This window comes from Drosophila nasuta, chromosome 3, assembly GCF_023558535.2.
Source record: "Drosophila nasuta strain 15112-1781.00 chromosome 3, ASM2355853v1, whole genome shotgun sequence".
Taxonomy (NCBI): Eukaryota; Metazoa; Arthropoda; class Insecta; order Diptera; family Drosophilidae; genus Drosophila; species Drosophila nasuta.
Genome location: NC_083457.1, coordinates 44956637 through 44977397, shown reverse-complemented (window position 1 = coordinate 44977397; position 20761 = coordinate 44956637). Strand labels below are relative to the sequence as shown.

The following is a 20761-nucleotide window of genomic DNA, read 5'->3' as shown; positions in this document are numbered from 1 at the left end:
AATATGATAGCAATTTAATTTATTTCTTTATATTGTACAACGCATGCAATATATATATTTTTATTATATGCAACTGGTCATTTTTATCTTGACTAGTGACTTGGTAGCAGTTACTCTAACATTGCTCATCTCTAACGATTTTATGCTTGGTTCTCCAATTAGAGAACGGCATTCAGTTTTGTATCGTTTCTTACCGCTCTTGTTGTGTTTTTATTCAGTTTATTCAAATTCTTTGCGTTGCGTGGTCTCGTCGTGCGGTTAATTTCGTCATAACTTCGTGCACTTACGTCGTCAAGCTTAAGTTAAATAAATAAGTCTATTTAAACGTTAATAACTATTTAATCAACATGTTGGATATACCTCAAGAAGCCAAGGTAAGTTTTGTTATTCTTTACGTCTTATCTTTCTTGCTCTCTCACTCTCGTTTGTTCCTACGTTGACTCTCTTCTCTGCCCACTCTCTCTCACACCTGATTTGCCTTTGAATGCAATTTGTCAGCAGCGTAAAATTCTCCAGCAAAATGCAACAACTTTTGCCGGTTTTTTACTCTCTATTTATAGCAGCAGCAGTAAACCTTTGACGGCGGTTGTTGCACTTTTGTTAGGATTTTCCACTCTGCGCTGCACTGTTTACGCTTAACCTTCAAGTGACCTAGCCGCCCAAGTACATACGAATTTGTATGTGTGTGTATGTAGGCTATGTACACACAGCGCGTGTGTCTCATTATCTGTATGTGTGAGTGTGGTGGGTGTCTTTGCCCAAATTTGTTTTTAGTTTTTGCGTTTTGCTTGTTATGTTATTATTTTTGGCACTCGTCGTCAATACAATCTTTTCGTTTGCTACTACTTATCGAAGCGTGGGCAACGGCATACAATTTGATAAGCATTTATCGATAATCGCAGACATTTCTTGACCTAATTGGGAGTGGGAGGCATGGCTGTTCGCTTAGCTGATAAGCGCAGCTGTTGCCCCTATGTTGCTAGTACTCCAGTACATTTCCTGTCCCCCTTCCTCACGCACTGTGTAATCTACCCATAACTTGCGATTATTCTTTTAGGAGTAGAGTATTTGGAATTTGTTATTAGGTTTGTCTAGCATTGACGTAGGTTGGGAGCACATAAAAATTAAAGTAATAGAACATATGTATGTACATGTGTGAATATAATGAACTGGTAAATAAAAGTCAGATATATGTACTTTATATAATGCTAATAAGGTAAGTTTCAGAAAGAAAATACAAAATATGCACTGAAAGTGTATACAATAAAATAATAATGATAATGATGTATTAAATAATATATATTTCCAAGCTATATAGTACTCTCCAGACCCTTATAAGGGCATTCAATGTGCGTTGTGAGAAAGCAGCGCTGCGCCTTTGTTGTTGTTTTTGCTGTCTTTTCTACAATTTTCTACGCCGCTCATTAAGAGGTCGGCTACTTGACTTGCCTCTTATAGTTTTCGTTATTTTGTTGTTCTGCCTCTTTTTCTTGTTGTTAGTTTTATTTTATTTACTGCTGTCACAAGCACACTCACACACACACTCAAACGCACACTAGCTACGCAAACACGCACACACGTTAACAGTGACGCTCAAACGCGCGCTATCACTTGTTGCTTTTGCTGTTTCACTTGTCGCTCTGCAAACGTCGCTGCCGGCGTCGCCGTCGCTGTCGCAGTCGACGCAGCGTACTCATGTTGAAAAATTGTATTGAAATTCAAATTCATATTGAATTCTAGCTGTATTTTCAATTGCACAGTCGACGCGCAAAGTTCGCCTTCGGAAACGTTTTTTTAAGCGCGCTTTTGTTTCGCCACACCAAGCACCAAACAAAAAATAAATAAAAAAGCAGAATATAATTAAAAACGTAGAAACAAAAGATAGAAACACAAGTGTTTTAAAAAAAGACTTATACAAATAAATAATAGTTACCCAACTTGACATAAGTGATAATAAAGCTTTAACCATGACGTCAGGCGTGAGACCCATCGATGTGCTGCTGCAACGCGCCGGTGTAAGTTTTCCATGTATTAATACGATATATGGGCCAAGTGCGAGACTGAGTGTTACCACAATAAAAATAATAATAATGGAATAATGAAGAATGATAAACATGATTGATATTTGCTGAGGAAATGGCAATCTTGGAGTTGCGGAAATTTTGTTTGTTAGATCTGATCAAAAACGAATGTTTGTAGGAAGTTCTGTGACAACCGGGGGAAGCAATCTTATCTTCCAGACAAGTTCCTAACAACATTTAAATTTTCTCTGATTGTAATTGCAGCAGCTCCCGAACTTGAGCAAAACTCAGACTACACGTGCCACATAAAGATAGTAGAAGGGAGAGAGAGAGTAAATTTTTTTATTCACAAATTTCATCAGCTGTTTTTTTTTTGTGTTTGTGCTGAACTTTATACGCTTTTTAAAGCCCATTTGAGTCACTCGGAAGTGGTAAGAGCCTCGTAAACATGTCAAACACATTCATCAACCCAGCTGCCCAAAAACACAATGTAAAACAAAGCGTATGAAGAAGCTTCGTATTCATATCTGGAGCGTTTGACCTTCCCGAAGTTCAAGCACCTGCCCTCTGACACTTTTTGATGTTGTCGTTTTGTTTTTTTTTTTGGTCTTATCAATCCGCTGAATGGCGCTTCGCTTGTTAAATATAGACAGCCCACATGCAATGCGTCTCAGTGGGCGTGGCGGAAATTCTATTTGTTTATTCATTTTTTTTTTCGTATGCGCAATCAGCTCGTAAAGTTCGATTATAGCAATTACGTCTATATTATATGTATTTTCACATAGGTTTAATTGCCATTCGGCACGCCACAACTGAACGCTAGATGGCGCTGCTGTCAAACGACGCAAAGTCATTGGCCCGGCAAATATTTGGGCTTAAAGTGTTAGTTGCTTTGTTGCTTGATTGATTTGCCAAGTTGTGAACTCATCTTGCGCATCATATTCAGCATCCTCAACTCGTTGATTGCAACCTTGCTGAATGTCAATGCACAGCAGATCACAAATAATTACACAACGCCTCAAAGCTATTGCCTTTGTCATTGCATATTTACCAAATCATTAATAAAATCTACACATACACATTACTCGTATTGATAAGCAAACCCAAGCAACTCCTTCACTTGGCCCAGCTTAGTTGACATAAACATACATACATATATTTATTTCTATGTCTTTAATGAGTCCCGAGAACGCGACGATTGTGAAATTCAAATTGCTGCTATTAAGTTATCAATGTGTTGAAAACTGATTATTTTGATCCGTATTTGAACTAAGTGACATAGTTAATACCTTGGCAAAACTATATATTTAGTTTTTCATAGAGACAAGCTTTCCAATAGTGTGATGTAATTGCCTTGACTTTTCCGCACATCATAAATATTACTAACTTCTTCGGTGGCCTATCAGTTGTCAGAACTTTATTGACACGATCGATTGGTTTCTTGTTTTTGTGTTTTATATCTCCAGTTCAGAACGTGCGAATCACAATTAGACAACAATTTCATGGCCACTCGACATTTGATCGTGTCATGATCACCGTGCAAGTTATTATACAGAATCAGGGTGTATTAGCATTAACATTTGGGGTAACCCATGCGAGATAGCTAGCTATAAGCCTGAAGCTACTTATCAGATCATGATAGCGGCAAATTGCGAGCCAGGAAAAATGGCAATTTGGCATTAGGCATTAAGTGTTACATATAGCCACGCTCATGGGGATCATCTATAGTATTATGACAATATAGTTCGTCGTTGCATTTTAGAGGTCGTTTCATGGAACATTAGCGCCATAACGGGCCGCCGCCATTTGTCTTATCGCTAAGGTCGTCGCAACAAAATTCGTATAACGATCGTACTATCAACTCGCACACACTATTGATTTATTGATGAAACAAAACATTAACAAATCGTAATGTAATATTGTGATTAGAGTAGGCGCCGACGCTTCACTTTCCGGTCACTTTAATTAGGGTGACCATAGCGTTAAGCCCGGTTGAAGGTGTTTTTTAGGTAACAATCTGATTAGCTTGCAAACTTTGGTTTATTTAATCGTTAATCAGATCTGTTGATTATAAATAGTTGTCTCTTTTCTAGGGGTTATTATTTTGCAGCATTGCTAATCTATTGCGATAATCTATTGATGCTGTAACAAACCCTTCATCTTTCGGAATATGATTAAATCATAGAGGTCGTAAATTTGTTGATTAAACTAAATATATTATAGTATAATCGAATCAATTTGTTTAAGACGCCTCTTTCAACTCGTAACTTTATTGATTAAACTAAATTATAAAAATAAAATAATCAGCAATGTAAATGTTTTATAAATAGACATATTCATCTTAGGGTGACCGTACTCCAATATATATAAGGGTAGTCTATACTATTTATTCTATTTTATTCTATTCTATTTAAAGTTAATCTAGAACTTTGCAATTCAATCTGAACCGGATATTTGAACCGGTATTAAACCAATAATTAGAGTTTTCCTAAAGTCCCATTGCGTGGACAGTACTTGGAAAACCGATTCTCACAGCTTAAGCCATGCTGCTTGTACTCGTCCCAGCTGGGCAAATACTTGAAGAACGCATTTGCATTCATGTAGCTGTCTTGGTCATCGTCAGGTTCGCCGGCAAGACGCTTCTTTAGGGAGTTCTGCATACCCCAAATAATAGGGGAACTCTTGCACATAAGCAGCTTTAAGCAGGCGGCTTCGTTGCCATCGGGTGTCTCCTTCGATTCAATCATGTCGACAATGTGCTCGGGCAACTGTTGATCCATGATGCGACGCAGCATGCGTTTTGTGTTTGGACCCGGACGCTTGAGGAACCAATCGATAGGGCCGCCAGAGACAATGGAGCGAGGCTGATGATCATTGGGCTCAAAGAGCTCCTCAGGTCCCGATTCCTTATCACTATCAGGAGCTCCACGCGTAGCCTGAACAATTGTGCTGCCGATCTAAGAGAAGGAAACAATTATGGGAAGTGAATGTGAGAATGGAAGTTGACTTACCGCTTGGGCAATCATCACAATGGCATTGAGAGCAAGTGCGCCCAGTTTGCGAGGATCAAAGCCAATCAAGCGCATCATATTGGTCAGCATTTGCACGCTGTTCAGTTGCAAGGGTTGTCGTCGCGATCCTTGTTCCACTGGCGGCGACTCTTGAGCATTCTCTGCCTCCGATTCCTGTTTGGATTGATCTTCCTCATCTTGATCTCCCTCCTCGTCATCGTACTGTCGCTGTGAGTCGAATCCTTGCTGCAGCACACTCATCAAATCGGGCTTCTTGCGTGTCGTTGCTTTGGAGAATGCTTTGGCCACCAAATTGGCCACATCGGCCGCTGTATTGATGCCAAACATTTGCCCAGCCATCTTCAGTCCATCGTTTACATTGTCCATCACTCCGCCAGCTGCTTGTTGGCTCACACCCAACAGGAGTAGCAGGCAAACAATTGGCGTCCAACTTGTTGCCATGACTGTCTTTGCGAAACTGTCGCCACAATCGGTGAAGACGCCACAGCCCCAAAAACTGTCTGGCTGCCACACGAAGCTTGTAATTGCCCCAGGCACGCATTACGCCAGAGCACAAACAATTTGTCTATGTTTCCCCGATCAGCTTACTGTAGTTGTTGATGTTGTTATTGTTGTAACTTTTGTCACTTGAGTGCCTTTTGGCTGGTTGCGCTTTGTTGGACACTTTAAACGTTCGCTTGCCACAATTTCGTGCAGTGTAGCCAAGAGAGTAATTCCAAAAGGTGCCATTAACGGAGCACTCTCAAAGCCAAAGCCTTGATTTTTGGTATACTGCCTACCTATCATAAGAAGTTGGATTCATTTTCCAAGAAAATGTATTAAATTATTTTGCAAATTGAAAGTGTTGATTTTTGGTATACTTTTTATTTTTCAAGTTGGCTTCATATTCTGAATATTTATGATGAATTGTTATTATAAATGAATGCTATGTCATAAACGTTATTCGTTTAACGCATTGATTTTTGGTATAGTATTTACGATTTAAAGCTACCTTCATATTCTGCAAATTTAATGGGGGTATGCCAAAAAAATTATTATTATATATGAGGGTACCTCTAATGCTTTTATTCTTTGGGCATATTTATATTTACTTTTAATGTCGATGAAGATGAATTCATTTTTTGGTATACTGCTTACTTCCAAGGTTACTTTTATAATTATAAATATTTAATTAATATCCGAATTTCGGATTCCGAAATGAATCACTTTGTGAATGAATCGATATCTAAACTGAACTGTACTCAATGTTTTTCCTTCTGATATTATAGGTGCGCGGTCACCAGCGTGCTCCCTCCGATTCGAAGGAATTCCACGAAGTGACCAAGCGCGATGCACTGCGTCTGCTGGAGAACGATGTCGATCGTCTGCTGCAGACAACGGAGCCAGCCAGGCGTCCAGCTCTGCAGGCTGAAATGGGTCGCTTTGCCGATCTATTCGGACGTTTTCTGCAAGAGGGTAAGTTATTAGGAAATCTAAAATATGTATATAGAAATTAATACGTTTTCCGATTTACAGAGGGTCCCGCGTTGGACTGGAATAAAATTCAGAAACTGCCCGAGAACGCCGTGATGAACTATTCCAATCTGAAATCGCCCAAGAATGAGCAGGTATGTAAAGCGGTTCCCTTTCAATTGGATGCTCTTTTCTAAAGGTTTGCTGGCCCTGTTCTCTCCAACCCCCCCAAAACACTCAGAACACTTACGCCTACCTCAAGAATCCAAACTACTTAATGATAACTCTCTTATGTACATACATATATGATAAACTATGTTTTTTTTTTTTTTATAATCTTTACATATTTTCATGTACTTTGATTTGAATACTCTGAATTGTACTCATTGTCTGCCGTTGTTATGATGGCTAATGTCTGCCTATGTATACCATACATACATATATGCAATATATAAACACATATATGTTTATCACATATAGAATGAGGTAAAAGCGTTTTCTCTACTCAATTCTCACAATTCTCCTACGCTTCTCTGATCTGACGCTCTACCCGCTCTTCTAATTAATTGGGCTTATGGACGCTTTACTCATATTACTTATTTACCTAATATATTTATTATTATTGTTGCTATTATTATTATTCGTTTTGTTTAAACTTTGTTGTTATTGCTTTAGCTCCTCTAGCACTGTTACTAAATTCCGAAATTCAGCTTAACACCACCTTTGTGCTAACCACGCTTTAAAATTTATTAGAACTTTCACTAATCTGTTGTTTTAACACTGTGCAGATTCGCAATATGTTGGATAAACTGGTCGTCATCAAGCTGAATGGTGGTCTCGGCACCTCAATGGGTTGCCATGGACCCAAGAGTGTTATTCCCGTGCGCTCTGATCTCACGTTCTTGGATCTGACCGTGCAGCAAATCGAGCATCTGAACAAGACCTACGACGCGAATGTGCCGCTAGTGCTGATGAACTCCTTCAACACCGACGAGGACACTGAGAAGATTGTGCGCAAGTACAAGGGATTCCGTGTGCAGATTCACACTTTCAACCAGAGCTGCTTCCCACGCATCAGTCGTGAGCACTTCCTGCCTGTGGCCAAGGACTTTGATGTGGAGAAGGATATGGAAGCGTAAGTGAAGTGAGGATATTCGATAGCTTTCTTTACTCAACTTATATTTAATATTTTAGCTGGTATCCTCCCGGTCACGGTGACTTCTACGACACCTTCCGCAACTCAGGACTGCTGAAGAAGTTCATTGGCGAGGGCCGTGAGTACTGCTTCCTTTCCAACATTGACAATCTGGGCGCCACTGTCGATCTGAATATACTCAATAAACTGGTGGGTGAGGAACGCGCCACCACTCCCGTCGAATTCGTCATGGAGGTGACCGATAAGACACGAGCTGACGTTAAGGTAAACACAACTGTTTTGCTGCCCGTTGAAAGTGTATTAGTTCCGCGTCTGTTTCTAGGGTGGTACGCTCATTCAAATGGAAAACAAGCTGCGTCTGCTGGAAATTGCTCAAGTGCCACCAGAGCATGTGGATGACTTCAAGTCTGTCAAGACCTTCAAGTTCTTCAACACCAACAACATCTGGGCTAACCTTTCTGGTGAATACACAAAATCGTTGCATAATTTTAGGCTGTTTGCTAAATTCGTTTCTTTTATACTATAGCCATTGATCGCGTCTTGCGTGAACGCACGCTCAACATGGAGATTATTGTCAACAACAAGACACTGGAGAATGGTCTGCGTGTTGTGCAGCTGGAGACAGCTGTGGGTGCGGCGATGAAGTGCTTTGATGGCGCCATTGGCATCAATGTGCCACGTTCTCGTTTCTTGCCTGTGAAAAAATCCTCAGATTTGCTGCTGGTCATGTCCAATCTGTACACGCTCAAGAACGGCAGCCTGGTGATGTCGCCGCAGCGCATGTTCCCCACCACGCCGCTGGTCAAACTCGGCGAAAATCACTTCTCGAAGGTCAAGGAATTCCTGGGTCGCTTTGCCAATATACCCGATATCATTGAGCTCGATCACTTGACGGTGAGCGGTGATGTGACCTTCGGCCGTGGTGTCTCTTTGAGGGTAAGTTCTCCAAACATCTTTTACTTCCCAATGTAACTAATTATCGAATTTATTTCTTGACAGGGCACTGTTATCATCATTGCCAATCATGGTGATCGAATTGATATTCCCGCTGGCGCCATTCTGGAGAATAAAATCGTGTCTGGCAACATGCGCATCCTGGATCATTAAACAACAAGCATATATGTATATCTGTGTGAACCAGCATATATATGTATGTGTGTGATATATGCCAGAATCTATCATTATCTCTGTAGCATAATTAACTAAGTTTATGTACAAGTACTCGTAGTAGTCATGTTCGAAAAAGTTCCAAATTATCTAACACGTTTCATTTAGCCAATCGTTGTTGTAAGCACAAAGTGTCATTTAGTATATTGTATATTAAAATATATTTAAAGCGTGCTTCAGAATTGTATATAGTTAAGATTTAAATCACATTTGCAAAATGCGCTTTCAAAATTGTTGAATCCCTGTTACGAGTCCAAGTTAAATAAAGGCATGTTTATATACTTATCTATAATCAACGAATTTATTTACAATTATTTACAATATGTATTGTTAAAATTATGAGTGAGATTCCTTTACTTCAGATCGTCTATCAATTGATAATCTCGTATCACCAAGCCCAAACCAATGCCATGAGTTAACAGTTCCTCTGCAATCTTTCGTTGGCTGCTTGTTGGTGCTGATTGACTGACAAATCCTATAACGAGACCCTCGAAGTCAGGCACATGGCAGCTATTGTTCCAACCACGTCCCACATAGACGTTGCCATCGCCGCCCACCACAAAGTTGTAGTTGATATCCTTCTGCTTAAGACTCTCGATGTGATACGTTTGCATGTAACGCATACGATACGTGCAAGCTGCTTGTGTTGTACACGACTCTGATGCTGTGGACTCAAAGCGCACACTTTTGACAGGCACCGGCAAAGGAAGCAATGGCTCGACTGGTGGCTGAGCCAGCCAAAGGGAACGTTCCACAAATCTGAGCGGTTCCATGTTGAGACGTCGCACTACAAATGGAAAAAGCAAACCTTAGATTACCGCACTAAATTGACAGGCGACAAGTGGAAATGCTTCGTCTTACGCGTAGTCACATCCTCGCTCCAGCGTGGCCAGGTTTTTATCAGGCCATAGAGCTTTTCGCCAGGACTCTCGGTGGCACTCAGTTGCCTGTGTGCATAGATATGATAATCCGCGTGCAGCTTGTGCAATCGAACTCCCTCCTCCATTAGCCGACGTGCTGCCCACAATTGCTTTTTCTTTGGCGTCACATTGATGAAGGTGCCAATGAAGGCAATGCTAATGGATACTGCTCCATAGCCCTTCACATGCTGCCCCTGTGACTGCCAGCCGCGTCCCACATAAACTTGGCCATCACCTCCGACCAGAAAATTGTACCCAATGTCCGTAAATCCCAGAGACTTCATATGAAACGCTTGTATAACTCGCATTCTATAGACGCATTCCTCCTGAAGGTGAGAATTATGAAAATGTGGGTAAGCTACTTTGTAATTAGAATATGATTATTTCTAATAAAGAGTAAACATTTAAGTAAGCTTAAAAAATAAGTGCAATTGGTGTTTAAACCCTTTAATATTGAAAGAATAACAAGTTGATATTTGCTGTTCATACTGCATTATTCTAAAATAATCGGTTTTTATAAAATTTCTATAAGATGTAAATATTAGAATAGTAAAGCATTATTATTGTATTATTTGTCTGGTTTTTCCCTTTTCGAAAAAAGGGGAAATACATTCTATCAGGTTAAATAAACATTGAAATATGTTGAAATGCAAATTATTCTACCAAATGCTATTGGAAGATATACAGATACGCAATGGTGTCACATTATTAATCATATTCGTTAAAGGGTTTTTAAATGGTAAATATATTTTTTTAATTTCCTGAAGAAACGAAAAAAAATATAATTTTGTAGAAAAAATAAAATACTATTTTCTACAAAATGATCCATCTCAGTAGTTATTATAGTATTATATCTGTAAGTATTTCTTAAAACATATCCTAAACTTACCTCTCTTTCGCATCCTTCCGTGGCTGTGTGATGAATAATAACGTGGGATATTGGCGTGGCAAGATTCTCAACACTGGTTGGGGGTTCCCCCAGCCACTCGCTGCGATCAAGTATACGCAAACCTTTGCTAAATGTGTCGACATTTTTCGCTGCAAATTGATCGATTAAACGATTATTGAGTCGTTAGCATTATCAATCTAAAAGTGCTGCGCTTCCTTACTCATCATCCACACAAAGTAAACGACGGCTGTGGCCACCAGCACCATTAGAACGCCACAAAGCCATATCAGACCTCTCATATGCTTGGCATTTGTATGCGGCACTTGATCTTCAACGTCTGGCGCTGTCGGTTGTTGGCTTTTCATGCTGAACACTATTTATCAGTTGCGAAATTATAATATTGTAAGAAAGTCTTCTTTTTAGAGCGCTCTCTCAGCGTTGTCTTCCTGCCAAGCTGGTTGCTCGTTCTGAACTGAATTGAGAAAATCGACTTGTTGATAAACCACAAATTACAAACACACATTCACATACATAACCGCAAACGCTTCCATGTGTGTGTGTGTTGTTTGTTTATTTATTTTTTTTGATGTTAGCAAAAAATCCCCGTGCTGAAATGCGCAACAACAGTATGTCAATGAGCTTTTGCTTCACAATGTTGTGAGATGAGTTCGATTTGAAAGCTCTGCTTTATACCCTATAAGCTTGAACTGAGCAAAAAGGGGAGATATGGTTGAGAAAGCGAAATTATTCATTGCTTAAATAAATATTCAAATATTATTTTAAATTTTGTAGACATAATAATTATTTTACACAATTTATTATTATTGTATATTGACAGAATACAAGATTTTATTATCATTCATTTTGCAGTAATATTTATTATTTTCGATTTGATTGAGAAATTATTATAATTACAATTGTATATTTTAAAAACATACATGATTTTCATTAAAAATAAAACCATTACAGTTTCATCAAGATATTACTATTATATATGTACAAACTGAATCATTTTTTATATTAATAATATGCCTATTTCCTTTACAGGGCATTTCCAGCGTCAACGATATTTGTAAGCTCTCCCTTTTCTGCGGTAATAGGTCTTTAAAAGCAGTTGGTGGCATTTTATAAATTTCTATATTAATTTGCTTTTAATTATTCACAATTGTTACAAACTAAGCTTAATGAAATATGCCACATGTCATATATATTTTACATGGGATTTGGAGATACTAGTCATGACTACACTTGTATTTTGTAGTTGTTGTTATTGTTTGTTAGGTTTGTTTAATTTACTCTGATAAAGCTCTGTTACAGCCGATCGGCTCCAAAGTGCTGCCTCCAACCAGTTTATAGTTGGGCGCAATCTTGGCCTGGTTGACGCCATCTTTGAGCATCGCTTTTGATTGCTCAGTTAAAGTTATGTGATGAATTTTAATAATCCGAATTAAAGCGAAGAACTCGAGTTTTCTTTTATAAAAAGAAGTTCTTTTAGTGTCATAATTTTTATTAATTAAAAAAGATTCCTAAAATAGCACTTACAAGCTTAAACTATAGAGTATGATTTGTCCAGTGTGGCCATTTCTGTATGATGCCATAAAGTATATCGCCCGGACTTTCAGTGGCACTCAGCTGTCGATGTCCATACAGTTTATAGTCAGGCACTAGTTTCTTGAGGCGCTCGCCCTCCTCAAGCAGGAGTTGGCAAGCTACCAGCTGCCGCTCCGTAGGAGAGATCTTGGTGAAGGTGCCCATAAAAGCGATGCCAATGCTATCGATATTGTAGCCCATGGTATGACTTCCCCGAGTATCCCAGCCGCGGCCCTCATACACCAATCCATCGCCACCAATTAGGAAATTGTAGCCAATTTGATCCCATTGATAACCATCCATGTGAAAATTTTGCACCAAACGAACTCGAGCGGCACAAATATCCTTCGAAGCGAAGAGAATGTTGACATAAAGGATGTGTGGAGTGGTCTAATGAACTACTTACCTCGGATTCACATCCTTCGGCGGCGGTGTGTGAAATAATCACTCGATGGACGGGTAAGTTGAGAGGAGTCAAAACATTCCTTGACTGTCGTCCACCCCAGCCGTCTATACTGATTACCTGTAGTGACACTGTGGTCACAAACGAATCGAAATTAACATGAAAAATTGCATTACATATTCAATTGTCACACTGTTTATTGGCACAGTTAAAAAGGCGATACCCGAAGACTTTGATTAACCTAATAGTTATTTGATTCGAATACTTTGTCTGATATCTTCGCCAACACCAAACTTACTTTTCAATGCCGTCGTGCCAAATATGACTGCCAGTAAGGCCCCAATTACCATGGATAATCCCATGATTATAGCCATTATTAAAATGGCCTTGCGACTGATGCAACAGGGGGCGCAGAGATGGACACAAAATTGGCGTCCCACGAGAGTTATTTAATGTGCTACCTGTTATTGTAAGAGAGAAAGAACAAATGAAATTAGACATGGGATAAATTTTAGAAGAAATGTATGCATATTTAATATTATAAAACCTGCTACCGTTTTCATTGGAAAAAGTAATTCAACTAAAACTGGATTATGAATCACAACACAATATTAGGTTCTACCTTTTTCTTTTTCTCAAGTACGGAGTCTGGTTATATTCATATTCTTGGACTCACTCATGCCCTGCTCCAGGACTTCCAAACGCTTCTCATGCTGCTTCACCAAAGACTCCAGCTTTAGAGAGTGCTTTCTTTGACTTTCTTCGATGCAAGTATTACAGCGCCAGCCGATGTTTTCCATATTGTGAAGCTGTTGCTCTGTAAGACCAGAGCAGCGAACATGGCAGACACTGTCGCAAGTGCCAACGCACTTGACGGGAATTTCCTTGATTAAGTCGCCGCACTTTAGACAACATCGAAGCGTGTACTCGTTGCTCGGCATCTCTAAGTATACTGAATATCAGCGAAAGCAAAAGCGAAAAAAATCAGTATTGGCCGGCTCATTTTTTTCCTTCTTCCACATAAGTTTGTAGCGGTGATTAACGTAAACAATCGCAAATACTACATTTGCTACAAACAAAGAAATTCCCCGTACTAAAAAGAATGCGTTTTGCGAATCAACTTTGATGACTCTATAGCCCAGTACAATTAGGACTGAGAATTATTATCTTAATCTAAATAAAGTGCTCCTTTAATCCATAGCTGCTAATTCGAGATTGAAATCACAAGATTTTTTTGCATTGTTCCTTCTCCAGAAATGATACTAAATTCCGAAATGAGGCTTAACACCTCCTTTGTGCTAACTAATTCCGAATTTGTTGGAAAAACTGGTCGTCATCAAATTTTTGCATGGACCTAAGAGTGTTATTCCTGTGCACTCTGACCTCACCTTCTTGGATCAGACTGTGCAGAAATTCAAGCATCTAAACAAGACACACGATGCGAATGTACCGCTAGTGCTGATGAACTCCTCAATACGAACTTGAACGCAAGTAAAAGGGATTAAGTGTGCAGATTCACACCTTTATTCTGAGATGCTTCCCACGCATCAGTCGCGAGCACTTCCGACATGTGACCAAGGACTTCGATGTAAAAGCGTATGTGAGGTAGGAAATTGTAGTTGCTTAGTTTACTTAACTTACTTTTAATGCCTTACTTGGGAGCGCATAGTATTTTTTCTTGGAAATTGATAATTGCATTCCATTTAACGGTATTTTCCTAGTCAATACATGATAAGCTCTACTATTTGTTACCAGTTTCGATCATATTTTTAAGTTCTCCCTAAGCTCTTCGCATGTTGTTGCTTGCCAGTCGAGCGACGGAGAGCTTTTAATATGTATTTGAATGTAGAAAAACCGGCGCTGAGAGCGCGATAATATTATATTAGAAGTATATAAAAGGCATCCATTAGAACTTTCAAAATAATTTTTTTTGCTTTTAATTATATCACAATTGTTACAAACAAAGCTTAAAGCTAGCTTAATGAAATATGCCACATATCAAATAAATTTTACATGCGAATTGGAGATACTAGTCATGACTACACTTGTATTTTGTGGTTGTTGTTGTTGTTTGTGTGGGTTGCTTAGTTTACTGTGGTCCAATGGGTCCAATTGCTAAAGCTCTGATACAGCCGATCGGCATTGTATTGCGTAATTGTGGGCTCCAAAGTACTGGCCCCAACCAGTTTGTAGTTGGGCGCAATCTTGCCCCGGTTGACGCCATCCTCAAGCAGCAATCGCGTAACGTTGAGCTGCTTAGGCGACGGTGCCTGGTGCTGAAAAGTGCCAATGTAGGCGAAGCTCACACTTCTTGTATTGTATCCATTCAGGTGGGCTCCAACCAAATCCCAGCCACGACCGATATACACATTGCCATCGCCACCAATCAGGAAATTGAAGGAAATATCATCGCGACGTTCGGACTCAATGTTGAAGGTCTGCAGGAAACGCACCTTGAACACACACTGTGCCTGGGTACTGCAGTTCTCCGAGTTCGTGGGCAGCAGTATGACCATGGGCACGGGCAGCGAGAGGCTCGGCAGCTCCTTTTGCGGTGGCTGAGCCAACCACACGGCACGTGGCACATATCGCAGCACCAAACCGCCGCCAATGTTGACCTCATCTGCAAAGGGCAATGGGAAAAGTCTTGTTATTCGTAGTTGATAAAGGAGACGGCGTCTGGTTAATGAGCGATTAAAGCGAAGCATGAAGGATGAGCATGAATAAGAACGCGTACACAGAGAGAAAATTACAAAAGAAAATAGATTAGATATTCGATTATGCTATTAGACAGTTCATAAGTTGTTTTAAGTAGCAAATCGTTAAAATAAATTATATTTCATTTAAAAAACTAATAATTTTTGACACCCAAAAAATATGTCAAATAAAATAAAATAAAATATAAAATACTAATTACAAATAATATTAAATGTATAAATTTAGGCCAAAAAATGATGGTAATTTATTGCAATAAATTTCATATGAATACAAAATAATAAGTCAGGCCAATTCTGATAAAAAAAGTAAATATAGAAACCCGATTTTAGTTCTAAGCTTTAGCCAACGAATCGTTTCATTTAAATTCCAACCTATCTCTCTGTGTATTATTCGAAAATTATCATATAATTTCATTTTATTCATTTTTCAACATTTGTGTTTATTCAGTTGAGAATACATTTGGATACAGTTCAAAAGCGACTGGCAAAGTGTGGCCAGGTTTTAATAATATTGTACAGCTTATCGCCAGGGCTTTCGCTTGCCAACAGCTGTCGATGCCCAAAGATCTTGTAGTCCGAGCTGAGTTTCTTGAGTCGCACACCCTCCGCAATGAGTAGGAGGCAAGCTTTGACCTGCTCTTGAGTGGGTTCAATCTTATTGTAGTTGCCAATGAAGGCGATAGCAATGCTAATACGGTTCGAGCCAATGGTGTGAGCACCAACGTAATCCCAGCCGCGACCCACGTAGACGTGTCCATCGCCACCGATCATAAAATTGTAGCCCACTTGACCCCATCTCAAGGTATCTATGTGATAGGCTTGTATAAACCGTGCTCGATAGGAACAGCCATCCTGGTGGGAGGAGTAGCAAATTGTAGATGAAACTTACGCGCGGTTATACGGTCACACTCACCGTCGATGCACAACCCTCGGTGTCAGTGTGCGCAATGATCACACGATCCACGGGCAAATTGAGGGTTTCCAGAGGCTCAGTCGACTCTCGGCCGCCCCAATCGGCAACGCTGACCAACACTAGCTCGCCATCATCGTTAACTGCACACAAAAAGGGGGCGATGGGTTAGTGGGTCAGACGGGTGATTAAGAAATCAAAGACACATATTTAGAAGCGTGCGTTCATACATACATACATTTAAACGTGCAGTTTGTGAGCATATAAATAAAACGATATTCCAATCAAATCAACGGTGAGCTGCAATCACTTCAGAACACTTTTGACGGCACAGTTTACAGTTATGTGGTGAATTTTTTAGTATGGTTAACAGCACGAAAGGAAGCGAAGAACTTAAGATGAAGTGCAAGAGTTCAATGGTTTTTTACTTTTATTAGAGTTCTTAAAACATACACTTAACATAGCATTTACACGCTTAAACTAGAGAGTGCGATTTGTCCAGTGTGGCCATTTCTGTATGATGCCAAAAAGTACATCGCCCGGACTTTCGGTGGCACTCAACTGTCGATGTCCGTAGAGTTTGTAGTCGGGCACCAGCTTCTTGAGGCGCACGCCTTCTTCGATCAGCAGTTTGCAAGCAAGCAGCTGTCGTTCCGTTGGCCAGATCTTAATAAAAGTGCCAATAAAGGAGATGCCAATGCTATCGATATTGTAGCCCAAGGTGTGAGCACCCTGAGAATCCCAACCGCGACCCTCGTACACCAATCCATCGCCGCCAATTAGGAAATTATAGCCAATGTGATCCCATTGCCAGCCATCCATGTGAAAAGTCTGAATTAGACGAACTCGAGCGGCACAAACATCCTTCGAAGCGAAGAGAATGTTGACAGAAAGGGTGTGTAATGCGGGGCAATGAACGACTTACCTGTGATTCACAGCCTTCTGCGGCAGTGTGTGAAATAATCACACGGTGCACGGGTAATTTGAGGTGTGTTAGTTCTTTATTTGGCTGTCGTCCACCCCAGCCGTCCACACTGATCACCTGCAGTGACACTGTGGCCACAAACGAAGCGGTAAATTAACATATTATGCGATTCACTTTTAATACAGTATATTCCATTCAATTGCACTAAGGTAACACTGTTTGGCGCACTTTACAACACTGAGCACAATAAAATTGTAATTGTCGATAGAATGTCCCGGTAATTAATAAAATGTTAATGTGTTATTGCATATGTGAGTTTGGTTACGGTTAAATCGAGATACCCAAAAGGGTGATAGAGACAGATATTGAGTTAAATGTGATGGCGTTAAGTGTGACCAAATTAGAGCAGCAATAAGTTTGCTTAGTGTTTTCGAACACATAAAAGCGAGACAAAACTGTACCTATTGGTGAATTGATTGGAATACTTTGTCTGGTATCTTCGCCATCACCAAGCTTACTTTTCAACGGTGTCTTGCCCAATATGACTGCCAGTAGGGCGCCCATTATAATGGTTAATCCTAAGAGTATGCCCGTTATTATGATGGCCTTGCGACTGATGCTGTGCGGCAGAAAAGGACATAACGCTGGCGCCTCGCAGGAGTTATTCAATTTGCTATCTGTTGTGGACAAAGAAAAAGAACAAGTTAGAAATGGAATAAAATAAAGGAAGAAATTAATGCATATATTCTAAAACGTGATACAGTTTTCGTAATTAGACTGAAACTTGATTATGAATCACAAGACGACATTGGGTTCTACTTATTACTTCATTTCAAATATGGAGTCTGGTTGGATTGCTATCCTAGCACTCACTCAATCCAGCCTCCAGAGCTTCCAAACGCTTCTCATGCTGCCTAAGCCACTGCTGCAGCTTTAGCATGTGCTCTGGCTGACTTTGCTCTATGCAACGATCGCAGCGCCAGCCACTGTTTCGCACATTGTCTAGCTGTTGCTCTGAAAGACCAGAGCAGCGGACATGACAGACGCGGTCACAAATGCCAACGCACTTGAGGGGACTTTTCTTGATAAAGTCGCCGCACTTCAGACAAGATCGCAGTGTGTACTCGTTGCTCGACATCTCTGGGGCCACTGAATATCGGCGATTGCTAAAATCGCAACAAATGCGAAATAAAATCCGTATTGGCCGCTACACTTTTTGCTCTGTTCCACATAAGTATAACGTAAACATTCTAGTATACAACATTTGCTACACGGACGTTTCGAAAGTGCGTATTGCGCTTTTATAACGACAAACAAAAAGTTCCCCCAAGCACGTGTTTTAATATAATTAATTGTGTCTGTAGCCAGTCCAGTTAGGAAGGGGAATCACGGTCAAAGTCAAATCCAACTCGGTAGTCGCTTGTACTAAGGTGCAACTTTGATCCATGTCTGCTAAATTCACATTGAATTCAATTTCTTGCTTTGTTTTCCGCTCAAATTTTAATTATGCCAATTGTGAGAATCATTTGAGCAAACAAATAGACTCTGCTGCTGCCGCCAGCTGGGTTTTGTTGTTTTTAGCTTGTAGGTTTTATTGTGATTGATTTACGAGCCACATGCGCAATGTCTTCTTCACTGCAACCCACGCTGCGTATGCGCAATCTACATGTGTGCAAAAAGTTATTACAGCCATGGCCTTGGATTTAATTTATTGATACACGCGCTCATTGAAGTCGATGAAATGTTAATTATAATCTTGTTTGTCTGTTACTTTGTTTTTTTTTTCTGTCTGCTGTCAATATTACGCATACGCAATGTTCGCATAATTATTATTGTTTTGTCTACCTTTGAATTGACTTTTGAGCGAATTAATTGCATCTTCTTTGTGCGTAACATTTATATCATGTGATTCAGAGTTTTGCGAAAAATTGTATGCACAATTTATTTATTATATTTAAATTGAAGGGCCAATGACTGACAATTTTTATTATATTATCCCGAAACTGACTTTAATTGCAACGAATAAAGAGCTATCGATGCTCAAAATAAATTCATGTCGAAAATACTTTTAAATTTATTTGTAAGTACTAAGAAAGAAAGAGTATTTCAACATTCGCATGCCTCTGCTTTCCGGCTTTTAATTAGCATTTAGCACATTTTTTTGTGTACAACAAACTTGTCTGTCTGTATTACGGCTGGCGGCTCTCAGTAAACAAAAGCAGTAAACAAATAGCAACGTCAGAAAAGAGCGAGGCAAAAGTAATCAAATAATATATTTATTTGTGTATAGTATATTTCGAAAATTGTTGGCTCACCTGTAGCGTTGGGCGTTGCCTGTGTATTGAATGCTGGATTATCATGACCTTCGGCCGTTTTCCACTTATCGCGACTATCGATGAGGATCTGTTGTATCGTCACGGGTCCCTCGTAGTAATGCTTATCGCCAAAGGTAACGTCTGTGGTGTTGGTCAACGCAATGCTGCCAATTTGCTGTTGCGGCGAGGCTGGATTTGAGGGCGTGGCTAGATTCATGTTGCCATTGAGCACCTGTTGGGCAACCACATCGGCAGCAGCCGCTGGCGGATGTGGCCCTTGGCCATTGTTGGGCAGCACCTGACGACTGATCACGGTCAGTCCCTTGTTGAGCTGCGTCAACTCTTCGCTTTGTGGCGGGAATTTGACCTGTTGCCCCAGTTTGTGGACCGTGCAGCCATCGTCGGCTTCCGCCTCGGAATCGCTGTCAATGCAACTGGAGTCGATGGCATCTTCATCGATGGACACTATCGAGATTGTGGTGCTGCGTACTGAAAGAGCGGGTGATGTTTTCCTTGTTGTGGTTGCCTTGTTGAGGTTCACTTTAGCCTCCACCTCAATGCTGATACGTTGCGGTTTCGCTTCCGCGTCGGGTTTTGCCTTCTCCTCTTTCTCTCCTCCAGCTGCTGTTTCGGCACTCTCATGCGTCTTCTTTGTTTCTTCGTTCTTTTTTGCTCTTCGTGATCGTTGGACTCGCTCTGTATGTCGCTGAGTTATCAACCAAACCGACACCGGAATCTGTTGAGGATGTGCTGCAATTTTTTACCACTCGTCCGATTTATGATATGTATATTATTGCTGTCGTTTGTATTCAACTCGGTCTCATTGTGGAAATGCATTCTTCTACTTGTTCAAATTTCACTTTCTTATCGCAATTTTGTGTTGATAACTTGAATGCTTTAACTCTTAGCAGCTGCGGCTCATGTTGAGTAAATAATCTGTTTGCGAAAAGTCTCGTTAATCCTTTTCCAGGAACGGCCTGCGCTCTAGGCAAACATCATATCATCAACATCTTCAAGTAAATACATACTATATAACAAACATTCTTCGTATAATCCGCAGTTTATTTATGATAATTATTTCACTTGTTTGTCGAGTTGTTTAAAGCATAATAATTTTGGGTTTATTTAATCAGTTTATACATTTGTCTATTGAGTCATCATTTAATTGCCCAATAAACAAATACTTAAGGTTTGTTTTTATGTTAGTGATTGATAAGCAAATGTCAAGGAAGCACGACGAGTGTCATATTTTGATATTGTGCTA

At 40.0% G+C, this 20761-nt stretch overlaps 5 protein-coding genes across 6 annotated transcripts; 1 reads left to right on the top strand and 4 right to left on the bottom strand.

The window, feature by feature from the left end:
• Window positions 1-218: 218 nt before the first annotated feature.
• Window positions 219-9120, top strand: LOC132794032 (UTP--glucose-1-phosphate uridylyltransferase). 2 transcript variants are annotated; one of them, XM_060804251.1, is made up of 8 exons: window positions 219-374; window positions 6322-6508; window positions 6569-6660; window positions 7294-7640; window positions 7700-7925; window positions 7984-8122; window positions 8188-8597; window positions 8661-9120. In XM_060804251.1, exons 1-8 carry the CDS (start codon window positions 348-350, stop codon window positions 8766-8768), a joined length of 1536 nt encoding a protein of 511 aa, XP_060660234.1. In that variant the 5' UTR covers window positions 219-347; the 3' UTR covers window positions 8769-9120. The 2 variants fall into 2 exon arrangements, with proteins under 2 accessions (XP_060660234.1, XP_060660233.1); XM_060804250.1 differs by lacking the exon at window positions 219-374 and adding an exon at window positions 1750-2015.
• On the bottom strand, window positions 4279-5908 carry LOC132794035 (uncharacterized). Its single transcript, XM_060804255.1, has 2 exons — window positions 5033-5908; window positions 4279-4978 (listed from the first exon to the last, which is right to left on the bottom strand). The coding sequence occupies exons 1-2, from the start codon at window positions 5492-5494 to the stop codon at window positions 4499-4501; spliced, it is 942 nt and encodes a 313-aa protein (XP_060660238.1). The 5' UTR covers window positions 5495-5908; the 3' UTR covers window positions 4279-4498.
• Window positions 8944-11109, bottom strand: LOC132794034 (peptidoglycan-recognition protein LF). The gene is made up of 4 exons (XM_060804254.1): window positions 10858-11109; window positions 10638-10786; window positions 9690-10074; window positions 8944-9615 (listed from the first exon to the last, which is right to left on the bottom strand). The coding sequence occupies exons 1-4, from the start codon at window positions 11000-11002 to the stop codon at window positions 9182-9184; spliced, it is 1113 nt and encodes a 370-aa protein (XP_060660237.1). The 5' UTR covers window positions 11003-11109; the 3' UTR covers window positions 8944-9181.
• Window positions 11110-11950: 841 nt separating this feature from the next.
• LOC132788256 (uncharacterized) lies at window positions 11951-20254 on the bottom strand (the record flags this gene model as incomplete). Its single annotated transcript, XM_060795586.1, has 10 exons — window positions 11951-12107; window positions 12180-12572; window positions 12634-12761; window positions 12929-13078; window positions 13307-13582; window positions 14720-15253; window positions 17644-17859; window positions 18056-18389; window positions 18792-18844; window positions 19498-20254. Coding segments are annotated over 9 exons (2832 nt in total), but the record flags the coding sequence as incomplete, so codon positions are not given.
• LOC132794039 (peptidoglycan-recognition protein LF-like) lies at window positions 15594-16698 on the bottom strand. The gene is made up of 3 exons (XM_060804258.1): window positions 16496-16698; window positions 16261-16400; window positions 15594-16199 (listed from the first exon to the last, which is right to left on the bottom strand). Exons 1-3 carry the CDS (start codon window positions 16518-16520, stop codon window positions 15819-15821), a joined length of 546 nt encoding a protein of 181 aa, XP_060660241.1. The 5' UTR covers window positions 16521-16698; the 3' UTR covers window positions 15594-15818.
• Window positions 20255-20761: the final 507 nt, after the last annotated feature.